At 60.0% G+C, this 17,378-nt stretch overlaps 1 protein-coding gene across 27 annotated transcripts in view; it reads left to right on the top strand.

The window, feature by feature from the left end:
• Positions 1-10,259: 10,259 nt before the first annotated feature.
• TSPAN32 (tetraspanin 32) overlaps positions 10,260-17,378 on the top strand; it is an 18,903-nt gene continuing 11,784 nt past the window's right edge. For 17 of the 27 annotated variants that reach the window (XR_001888293.1, XR_001888300.1, XR_001888294.1 and 14 more), the window contains exons 1-3: positions 11,143-11,355; positions 11,990-12,104; positions 13,159-13,256. Coding sequence is in view for 20 of the 27 variants with exons in the window: in XM_017887621.1 (XP_017743110.1) it covers positions 11,290-11,355; positions 11,990-12,104; positions 13,159-13,256 (279 nt within the window). In the remaining 7 variants the exon portion in view is untranslated. Of the gene's footprint in view, positions 10,434-10,611; positions 10,694-11,142; positions 11,363-11,521; positions 11,617-11,989; positions 12,105-13,158; positions 13,257-14,979; positions 15,344-17,378 lie in introns of those variants that run through there. The other 10 variants (XM_017887678.1, XM_017887631.1, XM_017887640.1 and 7 more) reach the window with 7 other exon arrangements.

The raw sequence follows: 17,378 nt of genomic DNA, 5'->3' as shown, positions 1-17,378 counted from the left end.
CACATGGCAACTTGGTGGCCTGTCCAGTCTCTCTGGAGGACTGGACGCAATCCACAGAGTTATCCACAGAGGATGGCAGAGCTTGACTGCCATCAGTCTGTGATTCACCTGCAGGAGCCTATCATGGCCCCTACACAGCATCCTTATCTGCCACAGACACCTGAAATGCCATGGGATCTGTTGGTCCTATGGCTTAAGTTGCTCAGCAGCTTTCATGGCCACATGCACTTGCTGCAGAGCCTTCTCTTGTTCTGGGACTCACAGAAAGCAGACAGCATTTTAGGTCATTCCTACATGGGTCGGGATATCACATACGAGCTGCCTCCAAGATCCAAAGACACCCACGAGGCACTGTGCTTCCTTTGAGGTAGAAGGAAGGGTCAGACATAGATCACAGCATGCCCCAGACCACTGGAACCCCAGCAATTTCATCAAAGGGTCAGGGCCCCAATTTGTATGGAATTCATTCCCCACCCTCCCCAGCACACACCATATTATCAAGTTGTCCTTGAGTCACTGCCAGTTCTGCTCACCAGGTTTGCAGACCAGTTCTGCAGCAAGATCAGCTGCCATCATCAGTGCAACCAGCCAGGGGAAGGGTTGTGGAAGGGAAAGCTGGTCAAGGTAGCTGTTGACTAGATTATGACCTAGAGTTGATGTACCCCAGAGCAGGACAGTGCATGTGTATTCCTATCCTTGCCAGTTGAAAGCAACTAGCTTCTGGTGGCCTTTACTCAGAGGTATCAAGGATGGTGATTTGTGTCCCCAGATCTGATGGGTGTTTGTGTCCCCAGGAGTGGATGTCAGGGTAGAGTTAGTGTCCAATAATTCCCTTGAGTCTGAGGACAGAGTAGCCACCCCAGCAAATGGCTGCAGGTCCCTGAGGGGAGACTGGGGAGAGAAGAATAATGTAAATTTGTGAGAGTATGGCAAGGTCCTTCTTCAGGGGCACTCAGTCCTCCTTCACTCAGGCACCGGGCAAGGGAGGCCACCCATTGCTCCAGCTCCCTTGGCACCATGAACCTCCGGCCAAGGCCGCAGGGTTCCATAGACTGGATTGTTCCAATCACTGCCAGAGCCAGTTGCCATCTCAGCCACAAGCCCAGGGCCTTGTGGCCACCCCTGCTGGGCTCTGCCTTGCCCTCCTTAAAGGTTGTGAATGAGCTCCCCACTAGGGCACCCCTGACCAGCTCATTCTTCTTTTGTCTGCCCTGGCCCTGATGCTGGTGTTTGAGATACCAGAACTCACCGGAAACCACCCTAAGCAGAGATCACTCTGGTTGATGCCAGGGTGCAGCCTACATGTGAGGGACTCTCAGGCTGAGCAGCGTTGACTGAGCCCCACTGCACCTTCCCTCCCACTCTGGGGTCCTCACCTCCGCCCAAGGCAGGGGGGACACTTCTGGCAACTGGTGACCCAGAGAGCATGGGCTGCAGGGATGGCCCTGAGTAGGTCACACAGCCATCCCGAGACCCATCACTGGGGACACAGGGGGCCCTGCAGCCAGGGTGTCAGTGTGGGGGCAGCCCAGCAGACCCCAAGCCACCCACTGAGGGTGNTGATTTTAATCACAGGACATGGGAACGTGAAGAGGTGCTGCAGGGGACCCTCCGCATTCCAGACGTGCTCCTCTTCACCCTCCTTGTGCAACCTGGCCGATTCTGCCTGATAAAATCAGTCCCCTGGCCCAGGCAGTAACTGCCTTCTTTACCTGTTGATTCCCTGCAGTGAGGATCCCAAAATGACCTGGTGCAATTTCACCTTCCAGTCTGGTGGAGCCATTGTGGTGCCTCTGCGAGAAACCCTCCTCCCTCGAGAACTCAGACTTCTACACCAAGAGGACCTAGAGCTGTGGGGACAGGGAGCAAACACATCACCAGCAGAATTTCATTAGGGTGAAAGAGAAGCCATTGCCGCTTCCCCTCCTTGACTCCCAGAACCATGAGGTCTGGGCTGCAGGAGAAACCGCTCCATAGACTGACTCTAATTCAGAGCCTGGACCGCCTCCTGGAGGACACGGCCCGTTCTGCAAAGCGTCCCCACTCAGCAGCCACCATGTGAGTCTCCCGAAGGCCATTCCACGGTCCTGTTTGTGAGCTGCTTCGGGGAGAGGAGGACCACAGAAGAACTTCAAGGTCACGAGCATGGGGCCTTTGCCCCACTCCATTAACTGTGGCGAATTCCTTGAGCAGCAGTGTGAGAATGCTGACTGAGGCGCTCCAGAGTCCACAGGTGGTTTCAGCAAAAGCACTGTGGGCACGGAGGGCCAGTCCACCTGCAGAGCAAGCCTCTACCCTGGTGAAAGCACAGCGGTGCCAGTTCCATGCCGGCAGCTCTCATATCACCCACTCCACCTGGAAGCTGGTAGATCCCCTGCAACACTGGGGCAGGCGGGCACTTAGTGGATGGGCCTTGGTGAGTGGAGCTCCTGTGCCGAGCCTATGTGTGACCTCCATCCCTGCTCCCACAGTCCCTGTCTTCACCAGCCCGCTGGCAATGAACGGTGGCTGGGGAAGGAGCCTGACTGACGGCCGAGGAAAGGGCCGTCTTATCTACCTGGTCAGTGAACTTCTCCTCTGCTGAGGCGGTTGCTCTTCGGCAAATGACACGTGGGCTGCAAGGATCTTCACACTCCGCCCTTTCAGAGGGCTCTAACCACACAACACTTCCCCACACTTCCTGTCACCGTTTTCCCAAATGCGTTCCTTCCAAGTCCCTGAGCATCCATCTGGCTGAGCCAGGAGCAACTGATCATGAGTGGGTGGAACCTGTAGCTCTGACCTCTCTTTCCAGGCAAAATGAAAATGCCCAGGGGCCCTGCCCAGAGTTCTGCTCACTGGGAGCCCTTCCCTTCACCACCATTGCTCAGAGGGGCTGAGCTCCATGGTCATCCGTGTGTATCATGCAGAAGCATCTGTAAGCTGGGACCAGACTTGCTCTTCCACAATGAGCAGGCTGCAGGGAACTTCCTATGAAGCCACAGGTGCTGGCTGAGAGAGTGACTGCAGAATGGCAGGAGTAGGGACCACAGGTGTTGGAGCCACTTTTACATGTAACTTGCTTGTGCCTTCAGGGCCTGCCTGAGCCCCGGGTTGTACATGCTGCTTCCACTTGAAGACAGAACATAGTTATGCATGCCCGACTCTATGGCTCGCTGGGTCCAGCAATATCCCACTCATGATGTACAGTTCCAATCACATGGCAACTTGGTGGCCTGTCCAGTCTCTCTGGAGGACTGGACGCAATCCACAGAGTTATCCACAGAGGATGGCAGAGCTTGACTGCCATCAGTCTGTGATTCACCTGCAGGAGCCTATCATGGCCCCTACACAGCATCCTTATCTGCCACAGACACCTGAAATGCCATGGGATCTGTTGGTCCTATGGCTTAAGTTGCTCAGCAGCTTTCATGGCCACATGCACTTGCTGCAGAGCCTTCTCTTGTTCTGGGACTCACAGAAAGCAGACAGCATTTTAGGTCATTCCTACATGGGTCGGGATATCACATACGAGCTGCCTCCAAGATCCAAAGACACCCACGAGGCACTGTGCTTCCTTTGAGGTAGAAGGAAGGGTCAGACATAGATCACAGCATGCCCCAGACCACTGGAACCCCAGCAATTTCATCAAAGGGTCAGGGCCCCAATTTGTATGGAATTCATTCCCCACCCTCCCCAGCACACACCATATTATCAAGTTGTCCTTGAGTCACTGCCAGTTCTGCTCACCAGGTTTGCAGACCAGTTCTGCAGCAAGATCAGCTGCCATCATCAGTGCAACCAGCCAGGGGAAGGGTTGTGGAAGGGAAAGCTGGTCAAGGTAGCTGTTGACTAGATTATGACCTAGAGTTGATGTACCCCAGAGCAGGACAGTGCATGTGTATTCCTATCCTTGCCAGTTGAAAGCAACTAGCTTCTGGTGGCCTTTACTCAGAGGTATCAAGGATGGTGATTTGTGTCCCCAGATCTGATGGGTGTTTGTGTCCCCAGGAGTGGATGTCAGGGTAGAGTTAGTGTCCAATAATTCCCTTGAGTCTGAGGACAGAGTAGCCACCCCAGCAAATGGCTGCAGGTCCCTGAGGGGAGACTGGGGGAGAGAAGAATAATGTAAATTTGTGAGAGTATGGCAAGGTCCTTCTTCAGGGGCACTCAGTCCTCCTTCACTCAGGCACCGGGCAAGGGAGGCCACCCATTGCTCCAGCTCCCTTGGCACCATGAACCTCCGGCCAAGGCCGCAGGGTTCCATAGACTGGATTGTTCCAATCACTGCCAGAGCCAGTTGCCATCTCAGCCACAAGCCCAGGGCCTTGTGGCCACCCCTGCTGGGCTCTGCCTTGCCCTCCTTAAAGGTTGTGAATGAGCTCCCCACTAGGGCACCCCTGACCAGCTCATTCTTCTTTTGTCTGCCCTGGCCCTGATGCTGGTGTTTGAGATACCAGAACTCACCGGAAACCACCCTAAGCAGAGATCACTCTGGTTGATGCCAGGGTGCAGCCTACATGTGAGGGACTCTCAGGCTGAGCAGCGTTGACTGAGCCCCCACTGCACCTTCCCTCCCACTCTGGGGTCCTCACCTCCGCCCAAGGCAGGGGGGACACTTCTGGCAACTGGTGACCCAGAGAGCATGGGCTGCAGGGATGGCCCTGAGTAGGTCACACAGCCATCCCGAGACCCATCACTGGGGACACAGGGGGCCCTGCAGCCAGGGTGTCAGTGTGGGGGCAGCCCAGCAGACCCCAAGCCACCCACTGAGGGTGCTTCTCAGGGAGCATCACTGGCAGGCTATCAGTTCCTGCCTGGGCCCTGGCCTCTTGCCCCGTCCCACCTCCCACCTGCACGGTCTCCAGCATCGCCCAAATTCACCACCTTCACTCCCAAGTCCACGGTGGTGTCTCATCCAGGCGGGTGAACACTCACGTGTTGGGAGGCTGGCAAAGCCTGGCATGGGGGCACCACCCATCTCCCTTCTTTGTCTCACTGCCTTTAAACACTTCACATCTATCACCTCTGCCCCCAAGGCTCCCAGGTTCACCCCATGCCAGCCTCAGCCCCAGCTAGCCTGTGTTTCTGGCCAGCCCTGCTGGGGCTCTCAAGGCATCTACCCTCTCTGCTGCCCACTGTCTCTAAACATACTTCACACATTGCTGGGGCAATATGTGTGACTCACAGCTTCCCAGAGCCATCCCAGAGCTGTTCAGTAGACGTGAGGTAAATGAATGAATGAATGAATGAATGAGTGCTGCGAGCTGTCTCAGTTAGCTCCAACTGCCATAAGGAAGCACCGAGGGCTGGGCATGTAAACAGCAGGTGCTTATTTCTTGCAGTTCTGGAGACTGAAAGCCCAACATCAAGGTGCTGCTGATTCCAGTCTTGGTGAGGGCTCTCTTCCTGGCTTGCAGACGTCCGCCTTCTCTCTGTGTCTTCATACAGCTGTCCTTCAGTGCATGTAAGGAGAGAGAGAGAGAGAAGAGGGAGCTCCTAAATGACTCTTCGTATAAGGGCACTAATTCTATGGGACCAGGGATCTTCATGTCCTCATCTGTCCCTAATTACCTCCCAGAGATACACTTCCTAACACTATCTCATTGGGGGGCAGGGCTTCAACCTATGAATTTTGCAAGAACACGATTCTGTCCATAGTGAATGAACCTGCCTCCTAAAGCTTTCTCTCATCATATTCCTCACTCTGCTTAAAGATCCTCTGCAACATTGTGCCCCTCCCAAGGGTCCCTGCACCTGTCCCAGAGAGAGGGCAGCCTGGCAACAGGCCTGGGCATTGACCCTTGAGCATCCCCTGAATGGGGATGGGCGTCCACTTCTAGGTTCCTGAGAGAGGCAACACTGCAGCTTTAAAGGTGTCGGGAGCTCACTGGCCCCGTTTGTCATGAAACAGTCTCTTCATCAAGGGCTAAAGAAAGCACGCTGACCACGAGGAATGAGGCTGGAAGCTTCTGCCCTGCAGTCTACCTTGTCTGCACAGGGAGTGTGGGGACCATTAGGAGGAGAGTCCGATGTGCGTTTTTCTGCCAGCGGGTCTTCCCCTGCCCCCAGTCCTGCCCAGGCCCAGGGGTTCACTCTGAAGGCATCTGGTTCTTACCCTGGGCATCTCCTGCCTCTGCCCCACTCCTCCACCCCCATGGGGTGCCAAGTCTCAGCCCAGGCTGGAGTGGCCCAGGCAGGACAGCAGGCTTGGTGGTGCCCGGCCCCACAAACTAGTGGGTGGCACAGCGTGGATGTGGATGGAGACGCCTCCCCTACAGTCTGTCCCTGGCATCTGTGACACAGGTGTGGGATCCCTTTAGACTCCCCTGGGAGACCGCTGTGTCTTTGAAGGGGCAGCCATCCCTGGGTTCCCTCTGCCATCACTGAGGGCAGAGTCTAGGCTCCCAGGGGCGGGGGGGAAGCAGGGTGCCCATCAATGCCCGCTGGAGTTGGCCAGTGGAGGCAGCAGCCCATGGCACTGAGAGGGAAGGCCATGGACTGGACTGTTCCAATCACTGCCAGAGCCAGCTGCCATCTCAGCCACAAGCCCAGGGCCTCGTGGCCACCCCTGCTGGGCTGTGCCCTGCCCTCCTTAAAGGTTGTGAACGAGCTCCCCACTGGGGCACCCCTGACCAGCTCACTCTTCTTTCATCTGTCCTGGCCCTGATGCTGGGGTTTGAGATATCAGAACTCACCAGAAACCACCCTAAGCAGAGATCACTCTGGCTGCCATGCCCCAGAACCTCCCTTGGTTGGGAGCAGAGCAGTGCCCAGAGCCCAGAACCCGGTTTGAGTATGATCTTGGCTCTAAAGGGACAGGCCAGAGTGCCTCCAGGCGAAGGGGGCTGCCCAGGCAGTGGGGGTTCAGAGGTCCCCTGGGACCCGCCCGGCTGACCCAGGCCTAGGGTGATGCGGAAGGGGAGATGCCCTCCTCCTCCCTGGGCTCAGGAGAGGCTGTAAAGGCAGCTCCCGGGGTGCATCTGTGCTGCAGGGACAATTTCAGAATCAGGGAAAGGACAGAGAGGAGCCAGATTCAGGCACCCCCGTGGCCCCCACAGGTCTCTTCAAGCTCCAGGCCCCATTCCCTGTGACACAGGTGGGAAGCTCTTGAGTGCCTCCCCTATGGGAGGGGCCGCGCTCACAGACAGCACAGGGGCCCCCAGGCTCCAGGCCCCACAGCCCGGCTGCTCACCTGTGATGGACAAAAAAGGGTCCCTGTCTCGGGAAGGTAGAGGCTGCCACCTCCTGGCCCGAGGACACAGCCTCCCAGAGGAGGGGCCTGCTTCTAAGTCCAAGTACCACCCCAGATGGATAACCAGGGGCAACTGCCCAGGTAAACTGAGACAGCAGCAGCAGGCAAGCCAGTGCAGAGCTGGGTGATCCACAGTTTCATGGGCAGTGGTAGGTGGAACAAGGGCATCATGGGCGGAGGGCTGGGCAGCTGCAGGTGGCATCCCTGAGCCAGGGGCCTCCTGGTGGGTAAGGACATTGTGGAGCGAGCAGGCGCACCTGGGACCCAGGAATTCACAGGAAGGAGAGAGGAAAAAGGAAGTCTCTGGCGGGTAAACACCGTCACATATGCATGCATACACATCCACGCCTGCACACGCCTCCACACCTGCACACGCGTCCACGCCTGCACAGGCATCCAAGCCCCATCTCTTCCCTGGAAATAAAGCCAGGGGACCCTAGGCCAGCTTGCAGTGGGGCCTAGCCCTTAGAACAGGCTCCTTGGTGGGGTAGGGGTGGGGGCAGCTGTCCTCCTGGGCCAGCTCCTTGGGGCTGAACCTGCGCTCTAGGAGCCTTCCAGGCTCCCAGGGGCCGGCACCACCTCCAGAGTAGGTGGGCAGGGCTGTGTGGGGTGGGCAGGGGCATGTGGGGTTGGCAGGGGTGTGTAGGGAGGGCAGGGGTGTGTGGAGTGGGCAGGGCTGTGTGGGGTGGACAGGGATGTGTGAGGTGGGCAGGGCTTGTATGGGTGGGCAGGGCGGTGTTGGGTGGAACAGGGTTGTGAGGTGGGCAGAGTGTGTGGGGTGGGCAGGGCCTATGTGGGGTGGAACAGGGGTGTGTGAAGTGGGCAGGGGTGTTGGGTGGGCAAGGGTGTTGAGGGTGGCAGTGGTGTGTGGGATGGGCAGGGCTATGTGGGGTGGGACAGGGATGTGTGAAGTGGGCAGGGCTTTGTGGGGTGGGCAGGGGTGTGGTGGAGTGGGCAGGGCTTTGGTGGGGTTTGCAGGGGTGTGTGGGGTGAGCAGGACTGCGGTGGGGTGGCAGGTGGTGGTGGTGGAGTGGGCAGTTGCTGTATAGGGTGGGCAGGGGCGTTGGAGTGGTCAGGGGTGTGTACGTGGGCAGGGGTTGTGTGGGGTGGGCAGGGCTGTGTGGGGTAGGTGCAGGTGTTGGGGGCTGGGGTCGGCAGGGCTTGTGGGGTTTGGCAGGGGTGTGTGGAGGGGGCAGGGGTGTGTGGGTTTTGGGCAGGGGTGTGTGGTGGCAGGGTTGTGGGGGTGGGCAGGCGTGTGTGGGGTTTGCAGGGGTGTGTGGGTGAGCAGGGCTGTGTGCGGTGGGCAGGGGTATGTGGGGTGGGCAGGGGTATGTGGGGTGGGCAGGGGTGTGTGGGGTGGACAGGGAGGTGTGGGGTGGCCAGCAGCCTCACAGTGGCTTCCCCTCAACAAGCCACTTCCTCTTGCAGAGGGGGTGTCGGGGTGGGAGGGTGCGGCCCAGCAATAGGCGTGGGAGTTCCCCTGGCTCCCTGACCCCGCTGGTGGGGCACAGGGAGGGGGGCTGTGGTCAGACCTGGTCTCTGGAGGGCCAGCCTAGGGTTCCCGTCCACCTGTCCGGGAGTTTGACGCCACTTTGAGATGACAAGTGAGGCCACCTGGGCACAGCGCCGGTGTGAGAAGGTGCCCACCAGGACAGGCCAAGAACCCAGGTCTGCCCTGCTCCAAAATTCTTCAGACCTGGCGAAGAGGCACCCCAAAGGGGGTGGTGTTCCAGGCCTGCCTCACCAGCTCCAGGGAGGTCAAGGTTGGAGAAAGAATTCCAGCGATGAGCCGGACATAGCCAAGAGCAGCTCATCTTCCCTGGAGAGGACGAGCTGGCCACTTGCACAGCCCAGGGGCCTCCAGCCCCTAGACCTGGTACCTTCACTCTTGCTGCTACCCCTAGATCCATACCTGTGCCCCAGCCTGAGCCACACCTAGGCCTCCAGCTGAAGTGACACTGTGGGTACCAGGCATCTGAGGTCTCCACAAGCCCCCACAGACTCAGGGTGGGAATTCCTGGGGGCCAGAGCTGCAGAAGGTGCTGCCTGGGGGAGCTGGGCTGGACAGGGGTCCTGGTTGTCCCTGCTTCTCCGCAGAGGGAGGGAGGAGGTGGCCTGAGCAGTTCCTCCAGCAGCACTCCTGAGTGGGCAGCAGCTGGGCCCTCTTCCCACAGCCACGCTGGGGTTGCCATGCCTGCAGGTCTTGGGGGTCCCCTCCCCCTCGCTGAGGTCCTGACCAAATGTAGGAGGAGCAATTCCAGCACCGAGGGGTGAGCAGAGCCGCCCGTTAGTGCCCCTGGGAGGGCTGGGAGTGGTCCCTGAACGGTGGACTCACCCGGAGCATCTTCACACTCTTCAGGCCCACCCTGCCCCAGAGGCCCACGGAAACCCTGCCTGTATTGGGGCGGCAGCGCTGCCCCCACCCACGGGTAATGACACGGCTTTGTGTAATTACAAATTCGAGGTTTACAAAGCGTCCCCCTGGAGGCCCCATGTGGGTGTGAGTGAGGCCCCAGCCTACCCCCGTGGCCCCAAGAAGGCTCTGCAACAAAATACCCATTAGTGCCGCCCATGAAGGCATTAAAAACCAATGTCCTCAAAACGTAAGCTGTCACAGGACATTTCAAAGGGTGTTTCCCAAGAATACCTCAATAACGATGTTCCAAGGAGACCCCATCTCCAAATTTCTCCAAGGATTACGCCCCCAAGGCCCAGTCCACACTTGCACACTCCCAGGACGGGGAGCTCACCTCCTCTTCCCCAGGCACTGTTTCCTCTGCATCCCACACCCAGCCCTGCCCATGACCTTCCCCCTCTCAGCACCGTCCTCAGTGACCACACCAAGAAGGGCCTCAGATGTTGGCAAACGCCCTGGTGTCTTGGGCTGGGCTGGGGGCAGCAGGGTGAGGTTGAGGCGGGGAGCCAACCTCACTGCCCCTCCCCTTCCTGCCTGCCCTTCTTCCGGGGCACCCAGCAGCTCGGTCCTAGGGCGAGCTTGACAGACAGACAGAGAGGCGGATGCAGCCTACCCCTTGGGCAGGGAGCTGCGGTCTGAGGCCCCTGCCCAGCTGGAAACCACAGGGAGGGGAAGGGAGGGGAGGGGAGAAGAGGAGAAGAGAGGAGAGGAGCCGTCATGGGGCCTTGGAGTCGAGTCAGGGTTGCCAAATGCCAGATGCTGGTCACCTGCTTCTTTATCTTGGTAACAGGCAGGTCGGGCAGGAGTGGGTGGCGGGTGGGGTGAGCAGGGGTGAGGGGTGGCAGGGCCTCAGCATGGGGATTACCCCTCCTCTCACACACACACCAGCCCTACTGTCCCTGTCCTGCCCTTATAGACATGTGTCTGGGGCTCCTGGTGGCAGACAGTCACAGGCAGTGACCGCCATGGGCAGCCCCGTCTCTCCTCCTGAGGGGCAGGCAGCACAGAGCCCGGAGGAGGCCTGAGTGGGGCTGAGGCCTGGGGTGAGCTGGGGTGGAGGAGCACTGGTTGCCGGGCTCCAGGGATCTTCTCCCCTTCCTGCCCAGGAGGGTGCTGGCACACGGGTGGGGCTCACTCCTACTCCGTAGACAGAACGGTCAGAGGTCCTGGGTGTCTGGGGAAGCTGGGCTGTGTGTGTATGCGTCTACCATGTGTGAGTGCCTGTGAGTGTGCTGGGGCGTCTGCAGTGAAGGCCACCTGAGACCACTCCACAGAAACACTGGGAATCCCTGCAGCTGAGCCTGTCTGTCATGGGACCAGGAAGCTGGAGAGAGCCCCAGCCCTGTCCCNGAAGGGCCTCAGATGTTGGCAAACGCCCTGGTGTCTTGGGCTGGGCTGGGGGCAGCAGGGTGAGGTTGAGGCGGGGAGCCAACCTCACTGCCCCTCCCCTTCCTGCCTGCCCTTCTTCCGGGGCACCCAGCAGCTCGGTCCTAGGGCGAGCTTGACAGACAGACAGAGAGGCGGATGCAGCCTACCCCTTGGGCAGGGAGCTGCGGTCTGAGGCCCCTGCCCAGCTGGAAACCACAGGGAGGGGAAGGGAGGGGAGGGGAGAAGAGGAGAAGAGAGGAGAGGAGCCGTCATGGGGCCTTGGAGTCGAGTCAGGGTTGCCAAATGCCAGATGCTGGTCACCTGCTTCTTTATCTTGGTAACAGGCAGGTCGGGCAGGAGTGGGTGGCGGGTGGGGGTGAGCAGGGGTGAGGGGTGGCAGGGCCTCAGCATGGGGATTACCCCTCCTCTCACACACACACCAGCCCTACTGTCCCTGTCCTGCCCTTATAGACATGTGTCTGGGGCTCCTGGTGGCAGACAGTCACAGGCAGTGACCGCCATGGGCAGCCCCGTCTCTCCTCCTGAGGGGCAGGCAGCACAGAGCCCGGAGGAGGCCTGAGTGGGGCTGAGGCCTGGGGTGAGCTGGGGTGGAGGAGCACTGGTTGCCGGGCTCCAGGGATCTTCTCCCCTTCCTGCCCAGGAGGGTGCTGGCACACGGGTGGGGCTCACTCCTACTCCGTAGACAGAACGGTCAGAGGTCCTGGGTGTCTGGGGAAGCTGGGCTGTGTGTGTATGCGTCTACCATGTGTGAGTGCCTGTGAGTGTGCTGGGGCGTCTGCAGTGAAGGCCACCTGAGACCACTCCACAGAAACACTGGGAATCCCTGCAGCTGAGCCTGTCTGTCATGGGACCAGGAAGCTGGAGAGAGCCCCAGCCCTGTCCCCTGGGGCCAAGCTCCCCCGTCCTGCAGCAGTCCCATGTCCCACACTCTGAGTCTGTCCTATCCACAGCTGCTGGGCCTCTCTGTGGCCACCATGGTGACTCTCACCTACTTCGGGGCCCACTTTGCTGTCATCCGCCGAGCGTCCCTGGAGAAGAACCCGTACCAGGCTGTGCACCAATGGGGTAAGCGAGATCCAGGCCTGGCCGCATCGGGAGGGGCTTTGGGTGCAAGGGCGGCTGGTAGGAGCCGAGCCCAGCTGGACATCTCGCAGTCCGAGTGGTGCTAGGCCCTGGGCAGGAGCCAGAGGTGGTCGGGGCAGGCAGGGGCTGCCCTGGAGTCCTAGCTCCCCTGGACAGAGCCTCGGGTCTGGGTGACAGTCGATGTTCCTGCCTGGCTCTCATGCCCCACAGGAGCGTGGGCACAGTGTGGGTATATGTTGGGCAGGGTCAGGACCTGGCTCGGTGCAGTCAGGGCTCAATCCCAGGCAGGCACCACCTGGGAGTGGCCTGGGGCCGGGCTCAGCAGGTCCATGAGGACACCACATGGCTGATGTTCCACTCAGGACCTGGGACGTGGGTGGGGAGAGGTGGGGCTGCTCTAGCCAGACGCCTCCCTGCAGAGACTCAGCAGCGACTTATCCAACATCCAGAGAGCGGGAGTGAGAGCCAGGGTCTGCTGGGGCCACTTGGGGGTAAGGCTGAGGAAGATCCCTTTAATGAGGGGATGCCGGAACCGGACCTGCAGGGGACTCTCAGGCAGGAGCTCAGGGGGCCCAGGAGGGCTGCAGCCCAGTGGGCAGATATGGGGAAAATGAGGCCCAGGAGATCAAGGCTGCTGCCTTAGAACCCACTGCTTTCCCCCAATTCCTAAGACCAGGGCCTCCCTGGAGGAGGACGCCTGGGGCCCAGGTCCAGGTCCGGACTGATAAGATTACAGCTCCAGTCCGGCCACTTGTCACTAGGGCATGGCGGGGAGCATGTGGCTTCCAAGATAGCCCCACAGGCAGGGAGGGCAGGGAGGAAAAGAGGCAAGGAGGGGCGGTCCCCCAGGCTGGACAAGTCCTGCCTCCCTCCTCCTTCCCTCAGGGCTCTGTCTGATGGAGAGACGGCGCCCACTCAGAGCCCCTCAGAAGTCCCGCACGGCCCCTGACTCCCAAGTCAGATTTCAGACCCAGGCTGTGTGCACTCAGGACTGTCCTGGGCACCCCTAACCCTCCTTCTCTCTCCTCCCAACCAGCCTTCTCTGCGGGGTTGAGCCTGGTGGGCCTCCTGACTCTGGGAGCCGTGCTGAGCGCTGCAGCCACCGTGAGGGAGGCCCAGGGCCTCATGGCGGGGGTGAGTTCATTGTGTTCACAGATGCCCATGTCCCCAGAAAAGAATCGGGAAGGAGTGAAGAGCTGGCAGGCCTGTGCGCCACCCCCACACCTGAGTGACTAGGCAGAAACAGAGGCCCCAGGGATGCTGGCCAGCCGAGACCCCCCACCTGGGTAGCCAAGGCTCCTCCACCAGGCCCTACCTCACCTTGTCATCCACACGCCCACCAAGGGTTCCTATAGGAGCCCTGAAAGAGAGAGACGGCGCTCCTCACCCTGGGAGCCGTTTCCAAAGTCCCTGGGAGGGTCTGATTCGATTGCCCAGCAAACTCTGGGAGGGCACTGGGAGCATCCCGTTTCCTGTTTGGAGGAGGCCGGGCCAGCCAAGGGAAATGCCTCTTGAGCTCTCCAGCCTGGGTTTTCCTGAGCTGCTGGGGGTGTCTTCCCAGCCCTGAGTTCCCATAGGCCCCTCCACCCCACCCCATAGCAGTGGCCCCTTCTCGCCCCCATTCCTACTCCTCCCCATGGGCTTCTGTCTTGGTCCTTGCCAGCCCTCGATGGTCATCGCAGACCCCACCTGGCAGCAGCCTCCCCACGCCCGTCCTGCCCCTGCCAGGCCCACAGCCCTTCTCTCTCACCACAGCTAAAGCAGCTCCTCCCTGGCGCCCTGGGCTCCCACCTGTCCCTCTAGCCTCCCGTCTCCCTATTCCAGCTGTGAGGAGCTTGTGCTGGGGGCTTTGCTCCCCTGTCTGGCCTGTGAAGCTGGACCACTCTGGAAGTCCCTGAGGGCACAGCCTCCTGGGTCCCCAGGGCCGGCAAGGTTTTCAGCTCAGCCTTCAAGTTCAGCAAATGCTTGTTTAATGACTCTGGTTTATAAATGTCTCCAAGGATAGGAATAGAGTCACCTCCTGGAGCAGCTGCGGGGCCAACCAGCCCTGGGTGGGCCCATGGGGAGCAGAGAAGGACCCAGCAGCTCCAGCACTAGCCAGGATTCCTGCTCCGGGACACAGGAGCGTGGGCAGGGACAACCCCAGCCTGTGCTATCTGGCTTCAGGGCCAGGTGGGAAGCCCCAGTGGGGAGATCACAAGGCAAGTAGTCTGCCCCTCAAGAGGGTGTGTGGCCTGCAAAGGGCCACCTGGATGGAAGGAAAGTCTGGTAACAGGGCCAGGCCAAGGGGTCCAGGTCTGAGCTGGAGGCCCAGAAAGAACTGGCGCTGGGGCTGCAGCACCATCCACCAGGGGGCGCCGTAGTGCTGGGCTTGAGGCCACATATGCAGAAGCCAGCTGGGCCACGGGGTCCTGTCCCGGTCACCAGCCTTTTCCACCCCACCTTGCCCCCATGCACAAACCAGCCTAGCACCCTGATCTGTGGCCAAGGCGGTCAGCAAGCACCTGGGCTCAGGTTCTGTGTCCCCAGCCAGACTCAAGGCCAGGGTGACTTGATATGTGGTTCAGGCTTGTAGAGCAGCCTGGGAGGCCCCCAGCTGGATGCCTGCACTGGGCTGGGGTCCTGAGGACACTCCAGTCCGAGCTGGGTGGGCTCCAGCGCACCCCCCAAGCCCCAGTGTACTTAGACCCGGCCTGGATGATGAGCTCAGCATGGCCACAGCAGTGAGCTGCGAGATCCACCCCCTTGAGCTGCATGCATGTGTGTGCATGAAGGTGAACTTATGTGCATGCGTGTGCAAATACACATGTGTGTGCATGTGCATGTGTGTGTGCATGAGTGTGTGTGTGTGCATGTGCATGAGTGTGTGCATGTGCAGGTGCCTCTGTGTGTGCGTGTGTGCAAGTATCTGTTACCGGTCTTCACCTGCCCCTGTTGCCATATGGGTGTGGTGTAAGGGTGTTGCATCTGGCACATCTGTGTGTGTGTCTGCATGCACAAGCACAGGTGAAGGGGCTAGGGATAGGGAGCAGGGAGTGGAAAGATTTTTTCCAATGGGCTGGGTGCCTGGATGCACCCCACAAAGCCCTTTCCTGCCTGCCCCCACCCCTCCGGCCTCTCCCCTAGCTGGCCTCTCGCACAGGAAATGAAAGAGCTTGCTGGGCTGAGAGAGCAGAGCTGGCAGCGCTGCCCAAGGAAGCACATTCAATTCGCTTATGTATGTATGTATTTATTTCCATTTAGAATGAGGAGAAAGAAAATGGCCAGGGCAGACCTGACCACCCAGCAGCCTCTGATGGTGAAGGCCTCGGGGAGGTCTGCACGGGCCCATCCACCGCCCAAGATCCTCTCTGCGCAGGGGGTTGGTGGGGTGGGGGGGGGAGAGAGAGAGAGAGAGAGAGAGAGAGAGAGAGAGAGAGAGAGAGGCCGTGGATGCTGTTTCTCCTGAGGAATGAAAAGGTTTCTGGAAAATGCTGGTCTCCTGAGCTGGCTCAGGGCCTCAAGCCTGGGAGGCAGCACTGAGTGATAGCTTCCAGATGGGGATGGTGGCCCTCAGCCAGCAAGGAGGAGGAGGACAAAGAAGGAGGAGGGAAGAGAAGAAGGAGGGAGAAAGAGGGAGAGGGAAGGGGAAGAAAAAGGGAGAGGGAGGGGAGGAGGGGATGGAGGGGGAGGAAAAGGAGGGAGGGGACAAGGAAAGAAGAGGGAGGAGGTGGGAGGACAAGGGATGAGGAGATGGAGGAGGGGGAAGGAGGAAGAAAGAGAAAAGAGGAAAGGTGAAGAGAAGAAAGAGGAGGAGGGTGGAGGGAGCAGAAAGAAGAGGAGGAGGAGGAGAAAAGAGAGGAGGAGGAGGCAGCTCCCTGGCCATCGCCCATCAGGCCTTGCAGCCTCCAGGGCAGGCAGGAGGGTCACGGGGAGCCGCCAGCGTCCCGTCCCTGTAGGGCTGGAGGCCCCATGCGCTCTCCTGTGTTTAGGGGCCAGCAGGGCTTCCCAGCTCTTTCCACGCCCCTCTTGACCAGCTTCCCCTGGCATGCCAGCATTGTTGCTGCCCTCCTGCCAGCATGTGTGGGTCTCTGTCTATTCCACGGACACCCATGCTCCTGGTGTCACCCTGAATGGGGCCCCAGGGTTGGAAGGCCCCAGACCCAACCTGCCTCAGCCTGTGGACCACCCAGGCGGGCACAATGCTGCCTGCGGGGGCTGGCATTTCACCAGGGCCTCAGGACTCTTGGGGGAGCTGCCTGGTCAGTGGCTAGACTCACCATCAGGTACTCTGGGTCCTCAGGGCACCAGCACGAAGGCAAAGGTGGTCGCCCAGACCCTGAGTGGGAGGACATCCCCAGGGTTCTTAGCCTGGGTGACCTCTGCCACCATCCATAAAACTGTGTCGGGGGCATATGTCTGCTCTCAGGGGAGGGGTCTCTCATGTTCCTCAGCTTCTGCAAAGGGGATCTCAAAAGCCTGGAAGCCCTGACCAAAAGAACAATGGGGCAAGTGCCGGGGGATGGTGAGCAGACGTTTCCACCAGAGAACGCCCCATTCCACAACTAGGGGCGCTGGCACCAGTGAGAGAGAGGGGACAGTGGTTGGCCGGGCCATGGGGACCCAGGCAGAGTATGGAGAGAAAGGGAGGTGAGGGAGGTGGGCTCACCTGCAAAGAGAGAGGCCACAGCATGCTGAGCAGGCGCCATATCAGTCCCAAACCTCACCAGCGCTGGGCTAGCTGGTGGCTTGTTTCAGAAAAGAAGGCAAAACAGAAGAGCCTACAGCACCGGCCCTGGAGAGGCTCAGGCTCAGGGGAGGCTCTGCCCGGCCCTGTCCAGGTCCATGCCCCTCAGGAAGCAGCCCCAGTGGGCAGAGCTCTCCATCTTCTCAGGGGTGCCCTGCCCCTCCTGGGCAGGTGTGCAGTGCTGCCATCAACAGGCCCCTGGGGGCCAAAATGGGAGAACAAGGGACGAATTCCCAAAAAGCGCCCAGGAAGGGGATGGGAAGATGCTATGGAACCCACAGACCCAGCGCCCATGCTCTCCTCAGGCCAAGTCTCCCTCTCAGGCAGTGGGGAGCGGGGCTCAGATCCATGCCTCAACCAAGCATCCCGCTGCGGGCACAGCCTGAGGGCACTGCCCTACCCAGGCCTGCCAGGCCCTACCAGGCCCCTCAGTGATTGGCCAGGCCACTGCAGTGACCGACCCCCCGCAGTGACCGGCCCCCCCCACAGTGACAGGCCCCCCCCACAGTGACCGCCCCCCTGCAGTGACC

Source organism: Rhinopithecus bieti, unplaced genomic scaffold (genome assembly GCF_001698545.2).
Source record: "Rhinopithecus bieti isolate Rb0 unplaced genomic scaffold, ASM169854v2 scaffold_1014, whole genome shotgun sequence".
NCBI lineage: Eukaryota > Metazoa > Chordata > Mammalia > Primates > Cercopithecidae > Rhinopithecus > Rhinopithecus bieti.
Note: the sequence above shows the minus strand (reverse complement) of the source record. Positions and strands in the feature narration are given on the sequence as shown.